The 20,142-nt window shown below is 35.8% G+C and overlaps 1 protein-coding gene across 50 annotated transcripts in view; it reads left to right on the top strand.

Moving 5' to 3' along the window:
- nab (NGFI-A-binding protein homolog) overlaps positions 1-19,755 on the top strand; it is a 698,726-nt gene extending 678,971 nt beyond the window's left edge. For 24 of the 50 annotated variants that reach the window (XM_067093703.1, XM_067093682.1, XM_067093671.1 and 21 more), the window contains 3 exons: positions 7,710-7,809; positions 17,069-17,386; positions 18,406-19,755. In XM_067093703.1, the coding sequence (XP_066949804.1) occupies positions 7,710-7,809; positions 17,069-17,386; positions 18,406-18,615 (628 nt within the window). In that variant the 3' untranslated portion in view covers positions 18,616-19,755. The remainder of the gene's footprint in view (positions 1-7,709; positions 7,810-17,068; positions 17,387-18,405) is intronic. The other 26 variants (XM_067093708.1, XM_067093688.1, XM_067093710.1 and 23 more) reach the window with 3 other exon arrangements.
- The last annotated feature ends 387 nt before the right edge of the window (positions 19,756-20,142 follow it).

Here is a 20,142-nt window from a genome sequence, read left to right as displayed (position 1 = left end):
ATATATATATATATATATATATATATATATATATATATATATATATATATATATATATTCATATATATAATTATTCATATTTATTTATATGTATATACGTTTCCCATTTTTTCAGCGTTTAGCTAGTTAGATTACTATCCCTCGCCCGTAGAAAATATAATTAATGCAGAAGCTGTAATTGCCGCTTATTTCAATTCGGAACATAAAACCAATTTTGTTATTTAAGCTCAGGGATTCTGCTTTGCATTTTCCTTCGCTATTACCCGAGTAATATGCATATCATACACAATTTACCCTTTTTTTTTCTTCACTCGATCTAGATTTGCAGCATCGGTTTCGTGGAAAAGATGGCGGTATGTAAATGTGTTTAGGTGAATTTTCAAAGGATCACAGGATCTCGTTTCGATGTTTTCATTTTTTTTTTTTTATTTACCGAGAGCTTGCCAGTCTCAGAGATCATTTGTATGCAATTGTTCAGTTGTTTTCTCGTGTCCAGTTGTAGTTTTTATAAGTAGTTTTATCGTGTACATAATGTGGATTTTTTTTTTGTGGGCGGATTCAGTTGATTCTTCAAGTACCGTTATTGGTGTTCCTCTGCAATTCGTTTTTGTGCCTTTTTTTTTATTCATGCGTAGTTTTTTTAATATGCAGTTTATTTCCACATGCATTTTTATACCAGTTTTCTTGGCTTTTGTGCAGTTTTTTTCTCATATGGAATTGTTTTATTTTATGCAGTTCATCCATCATATGCGAAAGCCTGTGACAAGTCGTTAATTAATGAATTTTTGCAGTGACGATATAACGAGCAGATGGTTTAGATTTCGCACTGGTTTTACCTAACCATTCTGGCGGATTATTGCGTTCCCTACTTTATCTAAATAACAATGTATTACCAAACCACTCCTCAGGTGGCCTTCGGATCTCATTGTGAGCCATTGCCATACATTCTTATTCAACCGAGTTTGGGCCCCTGTGTCTTACATAATGGGTTCTGTTTTTAAAGCAACGTTTGAGTTGTAATTTTTGCTTGGATAGGGAAAGGGTGTGTCACATTCATTTCCCTTTGTATTCATGATTGAATGGATGTATCTGCCGGTCTTTTATTTTTATTAATGTCAATTTTATTTCCCATGTGTATGTATTTATTTGTGAGCGTATATCTTTGATGCACGAAGCCATGACTGAACATAAAAATTCTTTTTTTCAAATTAACAATATTTCCCGAAAATAGTTTTTTATGGATTCGTAATATATATATATGTATTTTATATATATATATATATATATATGTATGTATGTATGTATATATATATATATATATATATATATATATATATATATATATATATATATATATATATATATATATATATTTATATATATATATTATTTTTCAGTACTTTGGTATTGTATATATCTTCCTTTCTGTCCTTATACAGTTCATATGAAATATATACATCTTGCAAAGGAATGTACAAACTCGCCTAATTTTTTTATTATTCTTAGTAACTTTCCACAATTCATCGTTTGATTTGTGCATCATTTAACATTTAGTACAAGCCAGTTATTATAACTTGTAGAACACGACTAAATCAGACAGTTCCATATTGAATTGTTTATCGAAGCGTAAATGATTTAGCGCCCCAATCGTTGCAATTATGAGTTTATATAACTTAATGTAATTCGCTCTGAACATGTTTATGATTGTGTGGCAACAACGGGTTCCCTTCCTGATTTTATTTCAAAATGTTTTACTATATTATATTGTTCACCTCTAATAATACTTCGTAGACGTGAGAAGTTTTAGACAATCCGGGTGGCTTTCCAATAAAGTTTGAAATTTTGAGATGAAATAGTAAATTAGACAGAACGAATTAAAGAAATTTGAAGTAAAGAGCTAAATTTAAAATGGACTTATAGCTAAAGATTATAGTCCTTATTTTAAGACAGGTATCAAAGGGAAGCCATATGTACATTAGTGCCATCGCTCGCCACGAGAATTGAAAATATTAATGACGAAGTGTCCAGATAATCACAAAAGGTGTGAATTGGTTATGTACAGTAGTTAGAGAACACCAGCCTTGTAGCCTGCAATTTTCTCTTTGCATCTTATGGTCTGGCGATTACACTTGAGATGATTGAGTTAGGGAAATGAACAGCGCCAGAAAATCCTATATTCAACTTTATTTAATCAAACCTGACGACTTGCATTGTTATTGACAGCTTTCACTCTTATTGACAGCTTGCATTCTTACAGCGCCGTTTTTCTGAATGAAAGCGACGATCTACATGACATGCCAATATATCCCAGGAATATCTTAGAGAAAATGCGCCATTTAATCTGATAGAGTTAATTTAGAATGCACAAAGATATTCGGACGAAGTAGAGATTTACGCTAACGCCAAGAGGATTCCTTCACTAATTGCTACACTGAAGTTCCTTCAGGTTTTATTTATCGCAGTGAAAATAGTTACAGTTACTTTGCACGGTAATCTTGGAAGTGAATATTATAACATTATTAGATGCGCTGTCAGCCTCATGCTTGAAATTCCGTGAAAATGACAATTCTAGCATTTCTAACGCAGCAGGAATGTTACCTGAATATATATATATATATATATATATATATATATATATATATATATATATATATGTATGTATGTATATACACATACACACATATATATATATATGTGTGTGTAGAAACAATGTTATCACTACATGCCTATCTTTGTGGATTGACGCGCAAAAAAGCCAACAGATTGAATGTTAAAAACTAGATTTAATTATATTTGTTTCTTATAGTGATTACCGCACTCAAAAACAAAAGTGCGAGTAAGTAAGTAAATAAGTTAAACGGAGGTCATTGTGGCTGTTAAAAATGCACTTAACTAAAATAGTTAAGCTTATGACGTCTACAAATCTCGTTATATACAAAAACTGATAAAAATGCAGCTGATGAAAAATATGTTCTTCATAAAGCTACAGAATTGTGTAAGTGTCTGTAATCGTTTTATCAGTTTTTCCCATACACGTGAAAACAAGCGTATATCACATCCCTCACTTGCATTGCTTTGTTTAGCAACGAAGCCTTCTGTAATTAGTGTTCCTCACCTTTCCTTTGTAACTCCACGTCACGTTTGGAGGGCACAGCTTTTCAGATTTCCATTGTCATGAAAACCATCTCTTGCTTAACACTTTCATAGATGACGTCATCGTCTCTACAGCTTAATCAAAGAATCTTTGTCATTTTTATGTTTCATGATTAGGGTTTGTTTCTAAGAGTTACCTGCTTTCTCTAATTATTTGTTTATTTATTATAGTAATTTCTCGTTATCTTTATATGGAGACATTAATCTAAAGGTTCCAATAGATATAGCATTTGAATTAATGACAATATTAAGAATGTAATAGAAGTATTTCTTGACATTGTAATTATATACCCATTAGCCGAAATGACATCGTAATTGTGTGTGTGTGTATATATATGTATATATATATATATATATATATATATATATATATATATATATATATATATATATATATATATATATATATATATATATATATATACATATATATAAGCCATACATTTGTAATAACCTGAAACAAAGGTCTTTTTCACATTTTACTTTGGAAAATGAAGTTTTACGGGTTGAGATCATTTTGAAAATTATGCAGCATTTGAATCTAACTTACAGCATCAGGAACGATCTTACTACCGATAGTCCTGCTACTGTGGCTTATTTCATTAATGATCAATGAATCAGTTTTCCAGTAAACGCCGGTTTGACTAGTGATCTTCTTATAAATTATATTAAACATATGAATTCCTTAGGTTTAATACTTGGAGTGATGGTTTCTTCAATTCTCGAGATTAGATTCATGTACGTACTTTTGAAATAGAGTGTCATTCAGACCTGTGCTAATAACCGATAAGTTTATGGACATTTGTTTTCGTTTATTTTGATTTATGTAACTAATTAATTTCTAATTAATTTTTTATCATCAAAAAGATTACCAGTACAAATTTCTCTCTCTCTCTCTCTCTCTCTCTCTCTCTCTCTCTCTCTCTCTGTTTCTTCATCAATGTAAGATGGCTACAAAAAGGGAAATGTTTTCCCGAGATACCAATATCCACCTCCTTTTATATTTCATTTGTAATTTACAGAGACAGGTTTACGTGTTTTGAACGTATTTTTTTTTTATTCTGTCTACCTTTATTAATGAAATTTCAAACACTTATTATTTTTCCACCCGTAAATTGAATATGAGTTTGAATAATTCCATTTAAAAGATGACAGGTATTTTCACGTGTCAAACTCATCGCGCGCATGCTTACGTGTGTACCTCCTCCCCCGCCCCCCTCCTCCCCACATCCCCACCGCCGTTGAATAACCGCAACACAGTAAAACTTAGAAGGCATCGATTTTTGAAATGGCAGGATTTTTAGGTGTCTTATGACGAATATTCTCGTGTTTATCTTCTCAACCCTTGAGTGTTTTGGTAGACGATGTAATGCTCCTGCCAGTCGAGAAGCTTTGAGGAGAGGTAAGGTAGGAGAGTGAGTGACAGGAGACGGAGGAGTGAGGAAAGGGTGAGATGTGAGGGGAGAATGACAATCAGACCTGCTCTCTGCTGCACTTTTTTTTGTACTGTGACGTATCAACCTTCTTTCAAGTGTGTAAGAGAATTTGCTCAGATTGTTTCGTTGAGACGTGAACCTTAGTCAGGACTTTTGACTTAATCTTTGAATCAGTTTCGGTCACCTGCGTAATTTTGTGGTTTTCTTATTGATACTTATTAAAAAACGGATTTTCGTTTTATTTTTTTGACTGAGAAATTTTTTAAAAAATTTTTTGTTTTATTTGTTTAACAGAAATTCTAAAAGAAAAATTTTTGTGTTGTTACTTTCAAACTGAATTTAACTAATGTTAAGACTCCCAGGAGTTCTTAGAATGAAAATTATAAAGTATCCTGATAACTCTTTATAGAAACAATTTTTATCATTATGGGTGGACAGAGACTATTGCCTTCACAAAAGGTACCTTTTTTTGTCCCACGGTTGATAAAGTTTGTCATTTTTTCAAATTTTTCAAAATCTTACGTTCAAAATATTGCCAAAAAAATTTTGGGAACTGTGATGTAGAATTTTGTTCGGTCAACCGCCTACTCAGGCACGTGAGTGATATGCTTTGACTCGTGCTTCACAGTATCTCACACGCATGCGCGTATGATTCAGTTTGCTTCTTGGTATCACACGCATGCGCGTATAATTCGGTATGCTTCACGGTATCTCACACGCATGCGCGTATAATTCGGTATGCTTTTTAGCATCTCGCACGCATGCGCGTATAATTCGACATGCTTCACGGTATCTCACACGCATGCGCGTATAATTCGGTTAGGGCAGAAGGGAAGTGTCATGTAGACAGAGAAATCACCTGAACATCCCAGTAGTGAAATGTATTCATTACACTTTTCAACATCACATTTCTTTAGCTTTTTTATTTTTACCTTTATCCATTTTCTAAAACTAGGGTTAAAAGGATTTGGGCATGTTTCTGAACAGGAGTGAATATCGAACAGTTCTTGCTGATGAATTAGAGGATGGTAATAAAATACTGGAAACCATACTGCATACTGATTGTATTCAATCAACCATTCAGCTTACAGGTGCTGTAAATTTGAGGATGTATGTATGCGGTACAGGCATTTGCTTCAGTATAGGTACAGAAACAGGCAGATATTAATCTAGATGGATCAAAGGATAAAATATATCATATTCAAAATTATGTCGAGTTTTGACAGAATATAGTCAGTGGTAATGCAATCATCCGAGCAGCGTCCAATCCGCGGACGAAAGGAGGAGAGACCACCTCAAAGAAATCTTGATTTCGCTCGCCGAATATATTAAACAATCCTCTGTTTATTGCTTGCATGCATATTGCAGGACAGTGATGCTGCTGTTGCAGGGATACTAGAGAGAGAGAGAGAGAGAGAGAGAGAGCCCTCGGTAATCATTTTGAAAGGAATATTTATTTTCCGAGTACTGCGTATGGTCCATTGTACATCATGAGAGAGTTTCTACCCTGTTTTCGTAAGGGAGAAACATTATTCATTAAGAGGAAGTCTTCCTCTTTTTTTTTTTTATTTCATTTCATTTTCCTCTTTCGTCTGTTTTGAGCCTTATGGGCTTTCAGCTTCCATATTTCCCCTCCCAATTACTTGCACGTCACGTCGCTCCGGGAATTATTGTAATTATCTCCCGTGTGTGATTATTCTGATTATTCTTCATAGGGCGAATTGCCCCCTTGTCATTTGTGCTCATACGCTTATTGACTTGTTTAGAGTTCGTATTCTGTATATGCTTTGGGTACGAAGCGTTATGGTTTTAATTACTATGGTAATGTGTATTGTGTGTCATTGTTTTTTTTTTGTCAGTATTGTTGATTAGGCAAAGAATATTGTTACTGTTGTTTTCGATCTGCAAGGTAAAGATGAAAGAGTTGAGAGTAATGATAATATTATCATTATTGTATTTGATATTGAAAGTAGCATTGCGATGATAATAACCGCAGTTCAGTAAGTTGATGATGATAATAGTAAATGATATTGCTGCATTTCATATTAATTATGCTGATATTAGCATAATGGTAATAACAACTGCAACTGATACTAATGTTCACTTTGTTATTGTTACTGATTTGATCTTTGAGTAACTTATTAAGATAATAACAATAATAGTAATATCTGATGAATTTTATATAACTAATGATACTGAAATTAGCATTTATAACAATACCCGTAACTGGTACTAATATTAACATTGTTATTGTTAGTGATTTTATTATTGAGTAAATTACTATCAGTGATTAATATCATTTCTGTATTTCATACTGCTAATTATACTGATAGTAGCAATATGGTAATAATAACGGTAGCTGGTTATTGATATTAACATTGTTATTGTTACTGATTTTATTGTTGAGTAAGTGATTAATAATGAATTTGTGATGCCACAGAATTAAAATAATAAAAATAATAGTAATATCTCTGATGTATTTTATATTACCAATAATACTGAGATCAGCATTATGTTATTAATAACCTCAGTTGTTATAACTGATATCATTATCACCATAACTGATTTTATCCTTCAGTAAATTATTAATAATGATTACTTTGTTGAATATTACCAATGATATTACTAAATATATTGAGATCAGGATTATGGCGATAACAATAACCATTATTATCTCTGATTTTATCAATGATTAAGTCATTAATTATGATTTTGTGGTGCCACAGAATTAAGATAATAATAATAATAATAATGATAATAATAATAATAATAATAATAATAATACTTTATTTCACATTACTAATGATACTGAGATTAGCATTATAATAATAATAACCGCAATTTTGACTGATGATATTGTTATTGTTATTGATTTTGTCATCGAATAAGTTATTAATAATGATATTAGGGTGTCACAGAATCACGATAATAATATTAATAATAGTAATAATATGACTGTATTTCACATTACCAACAATATTGAGATCACCACTAAGGCGATCACAAACGTTCTTGTTACCAATAACCCCACCAGTGTCATCTCTGATTTTATCGATTGATTTAAGTCATGAATCATGAATGATTTCGTGACGTCATCCTTATGATTCATTTTCGTTGCAGAGCGAAGAGTGACCGCGTCTCCGTCTGTAGTGAAGACCGCGAGAGAGGCGAAGATTCGGATTCCCAGTTCTCCTACAGCGGCGCGAGTTCTCCATCCCAGGTAATTTGAGGGAGTAAATGGAACAGAGAGAGAGAGAGAGAGAGAGAGAGAGAGAGAGAGAGAGAGAGAGAGAGAGAGAAAGAATAAGGAGTAAATGCGAGGATGGAAATGCTGTGGTGGTGGGGGAGATTGGAATGGAAGGAAGGGGCGTCTGGTGGAAGAGAAGAGGCGAAAATTGTGAATGGAGGAACGGATTGAAGAGTGGGAAGGGTGAAAGAGGAAATGAAGGAGACTGGGAGAGCGTAAAGCAAATGATGGATGTAAGCGAATGAAATAGATGGGGAAAAGGGGATTAAATAAAAAAAAATAAGAAGCAAAAGGCAAACAAATATGTCGTATGGAAATGCAATAGTGCAATATGATGAAGGGGGGAAATTAAATAGAAAGAGGTCAGAATTACAATAAGAACATGCAGAACACAAGGTAAGTCAAATAAAATATGACGGAAGAAGGACAAAACAATATGTTTTAGAAATAACTGAGAAAATCCATACTTGTTTTTTATTGTATTTTATTTAAATGTATCATTCGAGTTATGTATGAGAATTTTCTTTCACTGAATTTGGTAACCTTAATAGTAAAAGGGAAGAATTTGGAAATAAGATTAAATTTAGATACAGGTACATATGTATATATGTGTATGTGTATATTTACACGTGTGTGTATCTATATGTATATATATATATATATATATATATATATATATATATATATATATATATATATATATATATATATATATATATATATATGAATTTACTGGTCACTCTTGTCTGATAAGAATGGATCATTATGAGGTCATTATGGCTGTAGCAATACACACATATACACGCACACATATCTAAAACATCAGTACTGTGTTGTAATTAGGTATACATACATACGAGGAAATTCTTAGTAATATGAATTGTCTAGAAATATATATATAATTTCTTAAAAGTGAGCTTTTGCTAGCCGTTGCTAGTTCTTTTAAAAGTAACAGTGGGTACCAAAAATTCACTTTTTAAATACAAATATTTTTTCTGCATAATTCAAATTATTGTCCCATTTCGTTTTACACATGAACATGAATACATACATACATATATGTATGTAAGCAAACCCTAACATAACCTTGACATCTACTCAGCCTACCCTCTGCACACACAGATTTTGCCTATAAAGTAATAAAAAAAGAATAACTTGCCTTAGATTACTGAGCGTCTGTTAATAGTTCACAGTTTAGTCTACGACAAGAGAATTGGTTTTAGTTATTTACTATAACATGTAAACTGCGAAACACAGTATACCATATTCCCTACATATTCACAAAACATTTTCACTTCTGTCATTTTGCTCTTAAATTAAGTAATAATTTTTTTCACGATGACCTGTATTCAGACGGAAATATCTGCGAGGTGGATTGTGGGTCGCCTTTTAATCCGTAAATACAGTAATTGATTATTGTCAGGTGTACAGAAATTGAAAATCAATAAGAGTTCAGTGCACCCCTTTTATCTTAAATGTGTGTGGAAGTCTCAGTTCCTGATAGCAAGTCAGCAAGCAATCGGAGGGGGTTGTTAGTATATTGAAATAATTGTTTCACTGAACGGGGAACAGAAGTAATAGTTATGAGTGTTTATATAAAAAATTAGTTAAAGTAAACAAGGAAACACGGATGTATTGCAGTGGGGAAAGCAACCCATTACAGACAAAGCAGTTGAGAATTAAAGACAGAGATATGAAAGAGAAATAACAAGTAAGAAATGAGATAAATAACGTTAGACAAATCCACCATGAAGTGAGGCTCATGTCAGTATGCTTAACAAAAAAGCTTCACGAAATTTTAAGCAAGAAGTTCCAACAGTTCAAAAACAGAACTTGGGAGATCACTCCACAGTTCAGTCTCAAATGAAATAAACTTCTAGAATATCGTGTGGTCTTGAACCTCATTGAAGAAATTGTAACTGCATATCTGGTGCTATTGGTGGATGGTATAGGCCTAGTCTGGGAAGATCTGAATGCAGTAACGGTCAGAAGTATGAAGCATATTGGGCAGAATGCACAATGGGTTAATTGAAGGACGATGCCAGAGCTTAATATCATGATCTGGGAAAAGATATTTATTAGAACTCAAGTCTGCGTTCAACAGTTTAAGATGCAAGTCAGCTAATGAAAACCAGATGTGGGAACAGTATTCAAAACGTGGAATCATAAAGGAATTAAGACATGTCTTCAGTATAGACGTTTCCAAAAGTCTGAAAAGGCTTTTTCCAGGAAATGATTTCTTGTGCAAGTGAAGATATATAGACTGGACATTTCTCAAGAAAAAATTTGCAGTCAAGATTGACGCCTAGAATTTTTTTAATGAGTTACATTTAGTTAAAGATCTAGCTTTAGGTGGTATGTATCAAAGGTTGATGACAATAATTAGGCGTACTTTATATTTTTATTGATGAATCTGGTACTGTTAACAACTACATCTGTTCGAGGATTGCTTCATATTTTTTGCACGTAGAACATTACTTTTCGTCTCCTCTGAGGCAGTAAATACAAAGCTAACAGTATTGCAGATTACAGATCAAGAGTATAGACTGGGTGTGTGCATAATTATTTAAATCCGTTGTATCTGTTTTTCGCGCTTCGCATTGAAAACTGTTTCGACTCCCACGATGCAACTGCAGTATGATGACTATTTATACAATGCATCCACCGCAGATTTTCCCGCATTTGCTTTGAATCAACAAGGTTGACGATCGTCTCTTTCCCTTGGTTTTGATGTGACTTCCGCTGACAACGGGAACTTTTTTAACTGCTCCATAAATAACGAGAGCAAGACGCTAATGGTACGGATAATGGCCGGAGGGCTGGCAATAACGATTCGCAATAATTACTGAAACTAACATAATTTAATTGATGACGATAGGGCACTGCAATATAAAAGGCGAGAGCAGCGGATGATAATAGGATAGCGCAGTGCGAGACTTTTGCATGCGTAGCAATGACCGAATGATAATAATTGTAATAACTGGCGGGGCACCAGATGAAATAACGGATCTGCTTCGGAATAAATCAGGCACGCTCGTTTACTTTTAATATATGAAGCGAAAGCGAATTAAAATTCAGGCGGAACTGTGATAATTCAGTGGAATGGAAGGAAACTCGCATGTAGGAATAAAACTGTGAACCGCACAGAGACATCAGAGCGCAGACCATACAGAATTATGTAACCGTCTGGTTTCTCCTTCGTTTATTTTTAAATATTGTTGAGTCTTTGTTTTGTTTGCTTGTGTTTGAGATCGTTTAGGAGGCGGTGATGATGTTTAAACGAATGGAAACATGATTTGAATCTTCTAAAGGGGTTAAATGTTTTTACCATACATGTAAATATTCTTTTAATGTAGATACTTTCAAGTAGTGAAATTATTATTATTATTATTATTATTATTATTATTATTATTATTATTATTATTATTATTATTCCTTGAAACCAGACCTGATAGAAAAAAATTCCCCCAAGTTGTTTTGTGGCATTAAAGTGAAAAGCGCCGTTAGAAATCATGACAATGATATTACTTTATGCTGGATATTACTTTATGCTGATATTGCTTTATGCAAATCTGTCTGGGCTCGTTTAAAGAAATGCGGCTTTTCCTCTTCCCAAATTCGTAGGAAAGAGCGAGAATTAACTATCTGTTGGGGGAATTATTTAAATAGTTGTAGTAGATACCAGATGGCCTTCATAAACCCGGAGGAATTATAATGGATCAAAATGTAATTTACTGGAGTTAATATCGCCCGCTGTAAAACTTCGCCCAGTTAGGGAAAGATTCTCTCTCTCTCTCTCTCTCTCTCTCTCTCTCTCTCTCTCTCTCTCTCTCTCTCTCTCTCTCCATATATACCTGTTGTATTCTTGCTAAATGTGCAAGATGCTCTCTTTCAATTGTTCCCTGTCTATTGACGTAAAAGAAAATCATTCTCTCTCTCTCTCTCTCTCTCTCTCTCTCTCTCTCTCTCTCTCTCTCTCTCTCTCTCTCTCTCTCTCCCCATATATACCTGTTGTATCCTTGCTAAATGTACGAGATGCTCTCTTTCAATTGTTCTCTGTCTATTGACGTAAAAAGCAAATCATTCTCTCTCTCTCTCTCTCTCTCTCTCTCTCTCTCTCTCTCTCTCTCTCTCTCTCTCTCTCTCTCATATGTATGATATTCCGGGAAAATAACAACGTAATGAAAAATTAGAAAACATTTTTTCTTATTTTATCAACTTTGTATTTTTATCTGCCGTTTTTGCAAGTAAAGTTATACACGTGAGAAACTCGGCTTTTTACGTGGGATCTCCCCTCTTGGTGGGCGGACAAAAAAAAAAAAAAAAAAAGGATATATAAGTTAAATATGCACAACAGTTTCTTCCTTGGTGTGTGTGTGTGTGCGTTTGACTTTTTTGTCGCCAGGGTATGTTTTATCATCATGTTTTATCATCATTTCTTAGGGCCATTTTGCTTTCTCGAGAGATGCGACGTAAAGCGAAGGTTTTCAATCCTTGACGGATAACATGAATATCGACCGCGTTTCTAGGAGGAAACATTTTGAATGTATTCGTCGTATCCTTCCACTTTGTCCGTTCATAAATTACATGATAACAAAGAATATTGTCAGCGAGTAGGATTAATTAGAAACAACACCGTTACCACAAGTGATTAAAGTAGACAATTGTAACACGAACTAAAATGTCAGAAATAGCGACACTGAAATTCTTCCGAGCCAGCCGACGTTGAAACAGAGAGCTACAAGAGAGAGAGAGAGAGAGAGAGAGAGAGAGAGAGAGAGAGAGATGCAAATGTCTCCCTTTCTCTCTCCCTCTTAAAATATGCTTATAACCATTGATCCTCGTCCTAAAACGTATAAAGCGACCGGGTGGAAAAATGCCGATACTCGCTGATGTGAGGCGGTTACAGGAAAAAGAATGAGACCTTTTAACGAAAAAAGGAGACCCAGCCACAGCGATTTCACTTCATCAATAAGGGACAAATTAATTAAAACCCTCTGTTTGACAATGAGAGGTCGACAATTGTTCTCAATATCGCCGGCAAAAGTTGGAAGCACAAATTGAAGATGATTTTTAAGGGCTCCTCCACCTAGCCAGCTACCTCTCTCTCTCTCTCTCTCTCTCTCTCTCTCTCTCTCTCTCTCTCTCTCTCTCTCTCTCTCTCTCTAATTAATATTATATATATGTGTGTGTGTATATATATGCAAACCTTATACAGGAAAATCTTTCGCTTATTAAAGGCAACGGTGGCTTTTTGAATTAATAGAAAAATAAAATTCTGTCTTCAAGTCAGAGAGCGACTGACTGCAAAAATTGTAGATTACATAGGAGAGTGTTTAAAATCCGAGCAGAGAAACGAGTTATATTATTCAGAGAGAGAGAGAGAGAGAGAGAGAGAGAGAGAGAGAGAGAGAGTGTGTAAGCTGTAGGACTTTAGGTAATTGTGTTTATATTATATATATATATATATATATATATATATATATATATATATATATATATATATATATATACACATGGAGATGAGAGAGAGAGAGAGAGAGAGAGCCTCGTTACGATTAGCAGCGCGGCCAGTGTCTACCTCGCTGAAGTCTTCCCTAGTTCCTCTTTGATGTGTATATAGAATATTCCTTGTTTTTCCATCTATCTCATCATCTTCTTCCTCCCTCGGTCTCTGTCTTGATTTTTCTTTTCCACGTTCAACCTTATTGCCACCCGCCGGAAATGATGCTATTGAACTCATCAAATAATTCAGCATCATTAATCTCTCTCTCTCTCTCTCTCTCTCTCTCTCTCTCTCTCTCTCTCTCTCTCTCTCTCTGAACTGAACCTTCCTCCTCCTCCTCCTCCTCCTCCTCCTCCTCCTCCTCCTCCTCCTCCTCCTCCTCCTGGTTCCTTGATCTACCATTCATCACATCCCTATCGAAGAGAGATTGGAGGAGGGATAATAAAAGGGAAAGAACTTCTGGGGAAGGTTTTAGCGGGAGGGGGGAAGAGGGTATGGAAAGGGATGGAAAAAAAAGGGAGAGGGGAACGGGAAGGGAGGGAGGGAGAGAGGGAAGGAGGGGGAGATGGAAGCACACGTCCCCCAAAAAGTAAACAAAAATGAGTGAAAAATGGAGTTAGGAGCGTGGTCGGACACCCTATTGTTTGCTGTGTTCACCGCTAGGGGGATATGGAGTCGCAGAACTTGGTCGATCTTATTGCCACCTAACATGCTCATTAATCTCTCTCTCTCTCTCTCTCTCTCTCTCTCTCTCTCTCATGACCAATGTCATTTTTGCATTCTGAGCATCCAGTGAAATACATATCTCTGCCTCGTCGCTTTTTCCCCTTGATTATGAAAAGTGACAAAATAATATTGAATGTGATTATTGACGGGAACTCTTTCACAAGGATGATTTCTTTAAGCGTTATGAATTCGGTGTCCGTCAGCGTTGGTAAAGCAAGTGGACGTTTCTTTATAAACGTATAACTTTTTTTCAGTTCATCTGTTATTAAAGAGTTAGCACCTTGTTCCTGTAACGTCATTCAAACGCAATAAGATTTTTCTGAAGCCTCTGTTTCAAATAGTCCATCAATTAACATGTCAAGGTTTTTTGTATTTGCGTATTTAATATAGATATGTTTTTAAAGCCCAATAAATATCGCCGTGTGAATATTTGTTTATTTTAACAGAACAATATGGTGAGGAATATGTTAGAAAAAAAATGGTAAAACGATAAGAAATGCTTTCCGGAAGTTGTTCCAAAACTAGTTTCCACCAGCCAAGGAACCGTTGCAGATTTTTTTTTTTTTTTGCAAATCGACATAATTACAATAATCAATGTAAAACCTTTAATTTGATAGGAAATTAAAATTTTTCTTTTATTTCTTAGAATATTCTTAAATTGATAACTGCATTCTCTCTCTCTCTCTCTCTCTCTCTCTCTCTCTCTCTCTCTCTCTCTCTCTCTCTCTCTCTCTCTCTCTCTCAAACTTTTCCCTGATGTACGAATGTTGAAAACCCTTCACTCTTATGTTTTAAATCTCCCAGTCATCCATTTCTTCATGAACACCATGTATGTTTTAATCTACCAATCAGTGAAAGAAAATATCAATGTTAACTAACAAACTCTGATATTAGATCATAATAAATACCAGGATGGTCGTAGATGTACAGACAGATAACGAAAGAGAGAGAGAGAGAGAGAGAGAGAGAGAGAGAGAGAGAGAGAGAGAGAAAGAGTGTACAGTGTGCTGATCAGATTAACTGTGTTTATAATAAGTAAAATAACATATATTGTGATAAGATACTATGATCCGTAGTAAAAGATGAACACCCTCTAGAGTTTAGAACATGAACTCCATTATTCCCAGAATATCATCTGGATCATTGGAATACCTCAGATCAATAGCTTCATAATTGCATGTACTTAGCGTTCTCTGGGAACTCTTTTTCCAAGGATTAAGAGATTACTGACTTTATGTTGTATAGTTCATTTATGAAGGTTTCTGTCATATCAAGAACAGAAGTTACATTCCAATTATTAGTGAATAATGGGGTTCAGCTGTGCACACATACATATGTGTATGTCTATATATATATATATATATATATATATATATATATATATATATATATATATATATATATATATATATATATATATATATATATATATATATATATATATTTGTGTGTTTGTGAAATCTGTTTGTTTATCTATGTGTTAGTTGTGTTCAATTTTACGTCTAATATTATTTTATCAGCAATGTGACCATTCAGCTGGTATTTTATGTACGTTTTTGTTATTCTTAGAAATTAGAAATTTCAGTGTTTTAAGTAATTATAGCAGCAGGTCATCGTCGCGGTAAATTGAAATAACTTTTAAGTGATTTTAAATTCTGAATTAAGCGGAACGAAGGAGATGCAAAAATGACAGAACAAATTCTCGTTTCTGTGACAGAATTACAGAACACTGTAGGCATTACTTGAGGTTCTTTGCGGCGTGCCTTCGGCCCCTGGCTGCAACCCCTTTCGTTCTTTTTACTGTACCTCCTTTCATATTCTCTTTCTTCCATCTTACTTTCCAACACCCTCTCCTAACAATTGATTCATAGTGCAACTGCTTTGAGGTTTTCCTCCTGTTACACCTTTCAGACTTTTACTGCCAATTTCCGTTTCAGCGCTGAATGACCTCACTGGTCCCAGTGCTTGGCCTTTGGCCTAAATTCTGTATTCAACTACAGAATTATAGAAGGATGCTTATTGTTATACATATCCGTATACATGAATATAAATATCCCTTCGTCTCCTTGCTACACGTATAAAGGTCTATTTGCATACGTGTGGTGTTTTTTTCCCACAACGCGCTTTACCACTGTGAACTGCTGCAATAATTGTAGTTGTATACCACTGATCGTTGAGTTCTCTTTCAGAAGGACTGACGTTGCAGATATATGATTATATATACATGTGCTCATTGCTCACAATTTCATCCACTCATCCTCTTCATTACAAAAATTATTATTATTATTTTATTATTTTTATTATTATTATTATTATTATTATTATTATTATTATTATTATTATTATTATTATTGACCTTTTGTTTTGTTTTCTACCTTTAGTTATTTTGCATTTTATGTTGTTATTCGTTATTACATATTGATTTTCAGGATTATTTACAGCCCTTAATTGTTTTGACATGATTTTTTGTTTTTGTTTTCCATTACTGCACATTTGTTTTTGCATTCCACAAATTTTCTTTTAATCCACGTTTATTACTTTCCTTTCAGTTTTTGTAAATTCACCTCCCCTTTGCCTATACTCCGCGCAGATAACCCAAGGGTGAAATAGCGACGCCTATTTAGTTTGCTAATTGGCTGCAATCAGTTTGATATACTGAGTCTAACGATAAGTCGAGAAATACATTCAAGATTAAAAGACGTGAATTTAATTTTGAGGAATTTCCTTCCGCTTAGAAAGTACTTGGTAATTCTAAATATAAATATTGAAAGTACTTGTTTTTTCTAAATATTGCATCAGTGGTTTCCCCCAGAGAAGCAGTTGGCATTTGTCCTGTAAATTATACAATGCTGTCAAGAATTTTGGCGAGGGACAGTAGTCAGTGGTCAGGTGGTAAAAGAAGTGGGCGTTCCCTATTGCATCTTTTGCGGTGTCGCGAGCGGGGTGTAGTAGAGTGTTACGCCCTGTGGCCCCTCCTCCATTCCCCTCTAATGTCACCAGTTGTACCTACAGCAGCTGGTCCAGGATACCCTTGTGGATGAAGGCCTGCGGGTGGTGAAGGAGTCCTTAAACCAACAGAAGGACGCTGTCACAGGTTCTAGTAGGCCACAAGATACCCCCACTTATCCCCCACGCCCCCAGCAGGACGGGACAGGCAAGCAGAACTCCACGGGGGGAGCAGCTGGGGTCCCCGTCACCACCTCGGCCTCGACGCCCACATCCACGCCCACAACCACCGCTGCTGCCGCGGGAAGGCTCGTCTCGCCGCCCACGACCTATTCCGACATCTTCTCCTATCCTGAGAATAAGGTGAGGAAGGTACTGTGACCCAAGAGTTTCTTCTTCTTCCATTTTTCTCTGTGTTGTCTTCGGTGTTGGAGGCTCTCTCTCTCTCTCTCTCTCTCTCTCTCTCTCTCTCTCTCTCTCTCTCTCTCTCTCTCTCCATCATGCGGCTGAATTCCATTTTCTATATTGTAGTCGGAACCTGCTTTTGGATTTCATTAAACTCCTATAAGCTATACCTCTCTCTCTCTCTCTCTCTCTCTCTCTCTCTCTCTCTCTCTCTCTCTCTGTTTGGGTAATTGTTTGGGTAGATACTTGCTTGGAGGATTCTTAGGTCTAGGGATTTGGTAGTTGTTGAGATTGCACGATCTTTTTTTTATTTATTTATTTTTTACTCTTTCTACCTTTGAACTATTATCCATAAATTGTTTTAAAACGCTTCATCTACATTTTCCCTTATTGGCACAGTTTCTTTAGATCCCTAAATTTGCGAATGACTTTGCTTTGCTGAATTGTTCTAGATTGTAGTAAGACTTGATCCTCGTAGATGAATAACGCTTTCTTCTTTACTGGATGTTGAAACCATTTACTGTTGTCGTATGGTTTCAGAAGAGTAATAATTTATGTGCATGGGTAAGTGGTATTTTCTTAAAGTTTTCTTAAAGTTTGTTCATTTTGATGGTAGGAAAATATCTCAATGGTCTTAATAGAAGCCACTTGGTTTCCTTGTATAGTTACTAATTGTTTGCCTTTGTTAATGAGTAGTAAGATTTTGTGTGCGTAGATATTCATAGTATTCTTTAGATATGTAGATAATGCTTCATTTTGAATTTACGTTAACTGGCTTAGATATATCGGTCTAAATATCTCCATTTTGAGAAGCTTCGCTGTACGCATGTCTTAAGTTATCTATGGTAACTGTTTATTATTGTCAAGACTGTCAGTCTGTCGTGACAGTCGGTCCTGAAATACAATGTTCACAGCCTCAGCAAACGCTCGTTTAGCTTCACCTGGAGAGTACCGCGTCGGTTCATTGCGTTCCTTCTATCCGGCAGGTGCTGTCGTCAAGTCAAGGCAACATCATAGCGGTGACTAACCCGGCGCTCTCCATGTCCGCCGCTCTGGCGTCTCCGCATATGAGCGACGAGGAGCGCTCCATCTCCGCTCTCTACACACTCAGTCAGACCGTAGGAGCCGTGGCGGCCGCCAGGGGGAATTCCATCAAGCAGGAGCCCAATTCCCCAGGAGCTACGAAGCAGGAGTGAGGGGAAGCAGCAATTCCTACGCTGAAGACTTATAAATAAATAAGTAAAATAAAACTCATCAAGTTCCTCCGGCAGAATCGTTTCAACGCCTCCCCGTATCCCAAGAGTCAAGGCACCACAACAGTCATATAGGAAGAGAAGTAGTGTTTCTTATTTTGCTGGCGGTGGAAAGAGAAACTGTAGTTTTCAATGTTCCAAAGGGCCTGGCAAGACGCTTTAGACTTATGGCCCGCGCCCCCCCCTTTTTCTCTCTCTGGAAATCCCGTCGGCTGGAATGCCGTGCCCAACCGCATAGGCTGGGATTGTCAGCCGTATTCAACAGGAAATGAAATGCAAAAGAAAGTGAAAGAGAGAGAGACTGTCACTTGAAAAGTGGTTCATTCTGGAAGGATGTTGTATCATTCTGACTCGTGACATTCAGTGTATGAAACGGCGACGTGAAGGGCACTCGTGCATTCTTAACATGTGGTGGTGCATGATCATCTTGTTCGAGTCAAAATAAAAAAAAAAAATAATTCACTTTATGATTGCTGCACATCTTTGTTTTTGTGAAATTGCTTACTGTCAATAAATGACCCATTGATTTTTTAGGAACTCATTGTGAACTTTGAAAATAATATTCTAGTGCCTGTAACAATGCTAGTTGGATTTAGACAGCTGGATGGTTTTTATTCACAAGAGAGTGAGTTCGTTTACCTTATGCTATCAGGAAAAGCATTTATCAAAACATGTTAGAACGGTCCTGTCTACTTTACAATCTTTCTCACTCCATGATATTATAGTGATCATTAGTAAACTGTTGCTAGGCGTGACCTGGTCCCCCTCCCAAAAAAAAATACATGAAAACTCTTCAAGATGTGTATGAATAAAACTTATATGTATATATAAATACATATATATGTATATGATGTAGGTTGCTAATGACCCTCTCAAGATGATGATGATGATGATGCTCTCTCTCTTAGATGTAGTAATAACTCCAAACGATTCTTCTCAGCGGAGAATCTGATAAGATTTGCGTTGGGTGTACTGCTCGGTCGGTATACCCCCCTCGAGTTGGGCATAGTGACGCCGAATGAATCCGTTCTGAAGTACAATTCACTAAAAGCAATTTTAAGGACTTATGAAAAAAAAAAAAAAGAATATCGCTATGAAGCAAATAATTAGGACCGTTATGGAAGGGTGGTGACGTCATGCGGGGTGGCCGCCCCCTCAACCCCCTCCCAATACGATGTGGCGCATGCGTTTTTCGAATGTAGGTAGCGCCACCTTCTGTTCTCTCCCTCACCTTCCGCGAATTCTGCTGATGACAATCCTCCACTACCTAGTTCCTTTCCCCTTTTCCTCTCCCTTTTGTCCCTCTCTCTCTCTCTCTCTCTCTCTCTCTCTCTCCTTTCCGTGCGACCAAAGTCACGTATGATTATTTCTTGAACTAGTCCTGTTTCCAATTGAATCCAACAATGAATCCAATTTTGTCATCTTTGTGTTTTGTCCCGAGAAAATGTTTTAGGTAACAAGTAACTCATA

The sequence above is a fragment of the Macrobrachium rosenbergii genome, chromosome 50, assembly GCF_040412425.1.
Source record: "Macrobrachium rosenbergii isolate ZJJX-2024 chromosome 50, ASM4041242v1, whole genome shotgun sequence".
NCBI classification, from domain to species: Eukaryota; Metazoa; Arthropoda; class Malacostraca; order Decapoda; family Palaemonidae; genus Macrobrachium; species Macrobrachium rosenbergii.
This window is presented reverse-complemented; position numbering and strand designations above follow the sequence as displayed.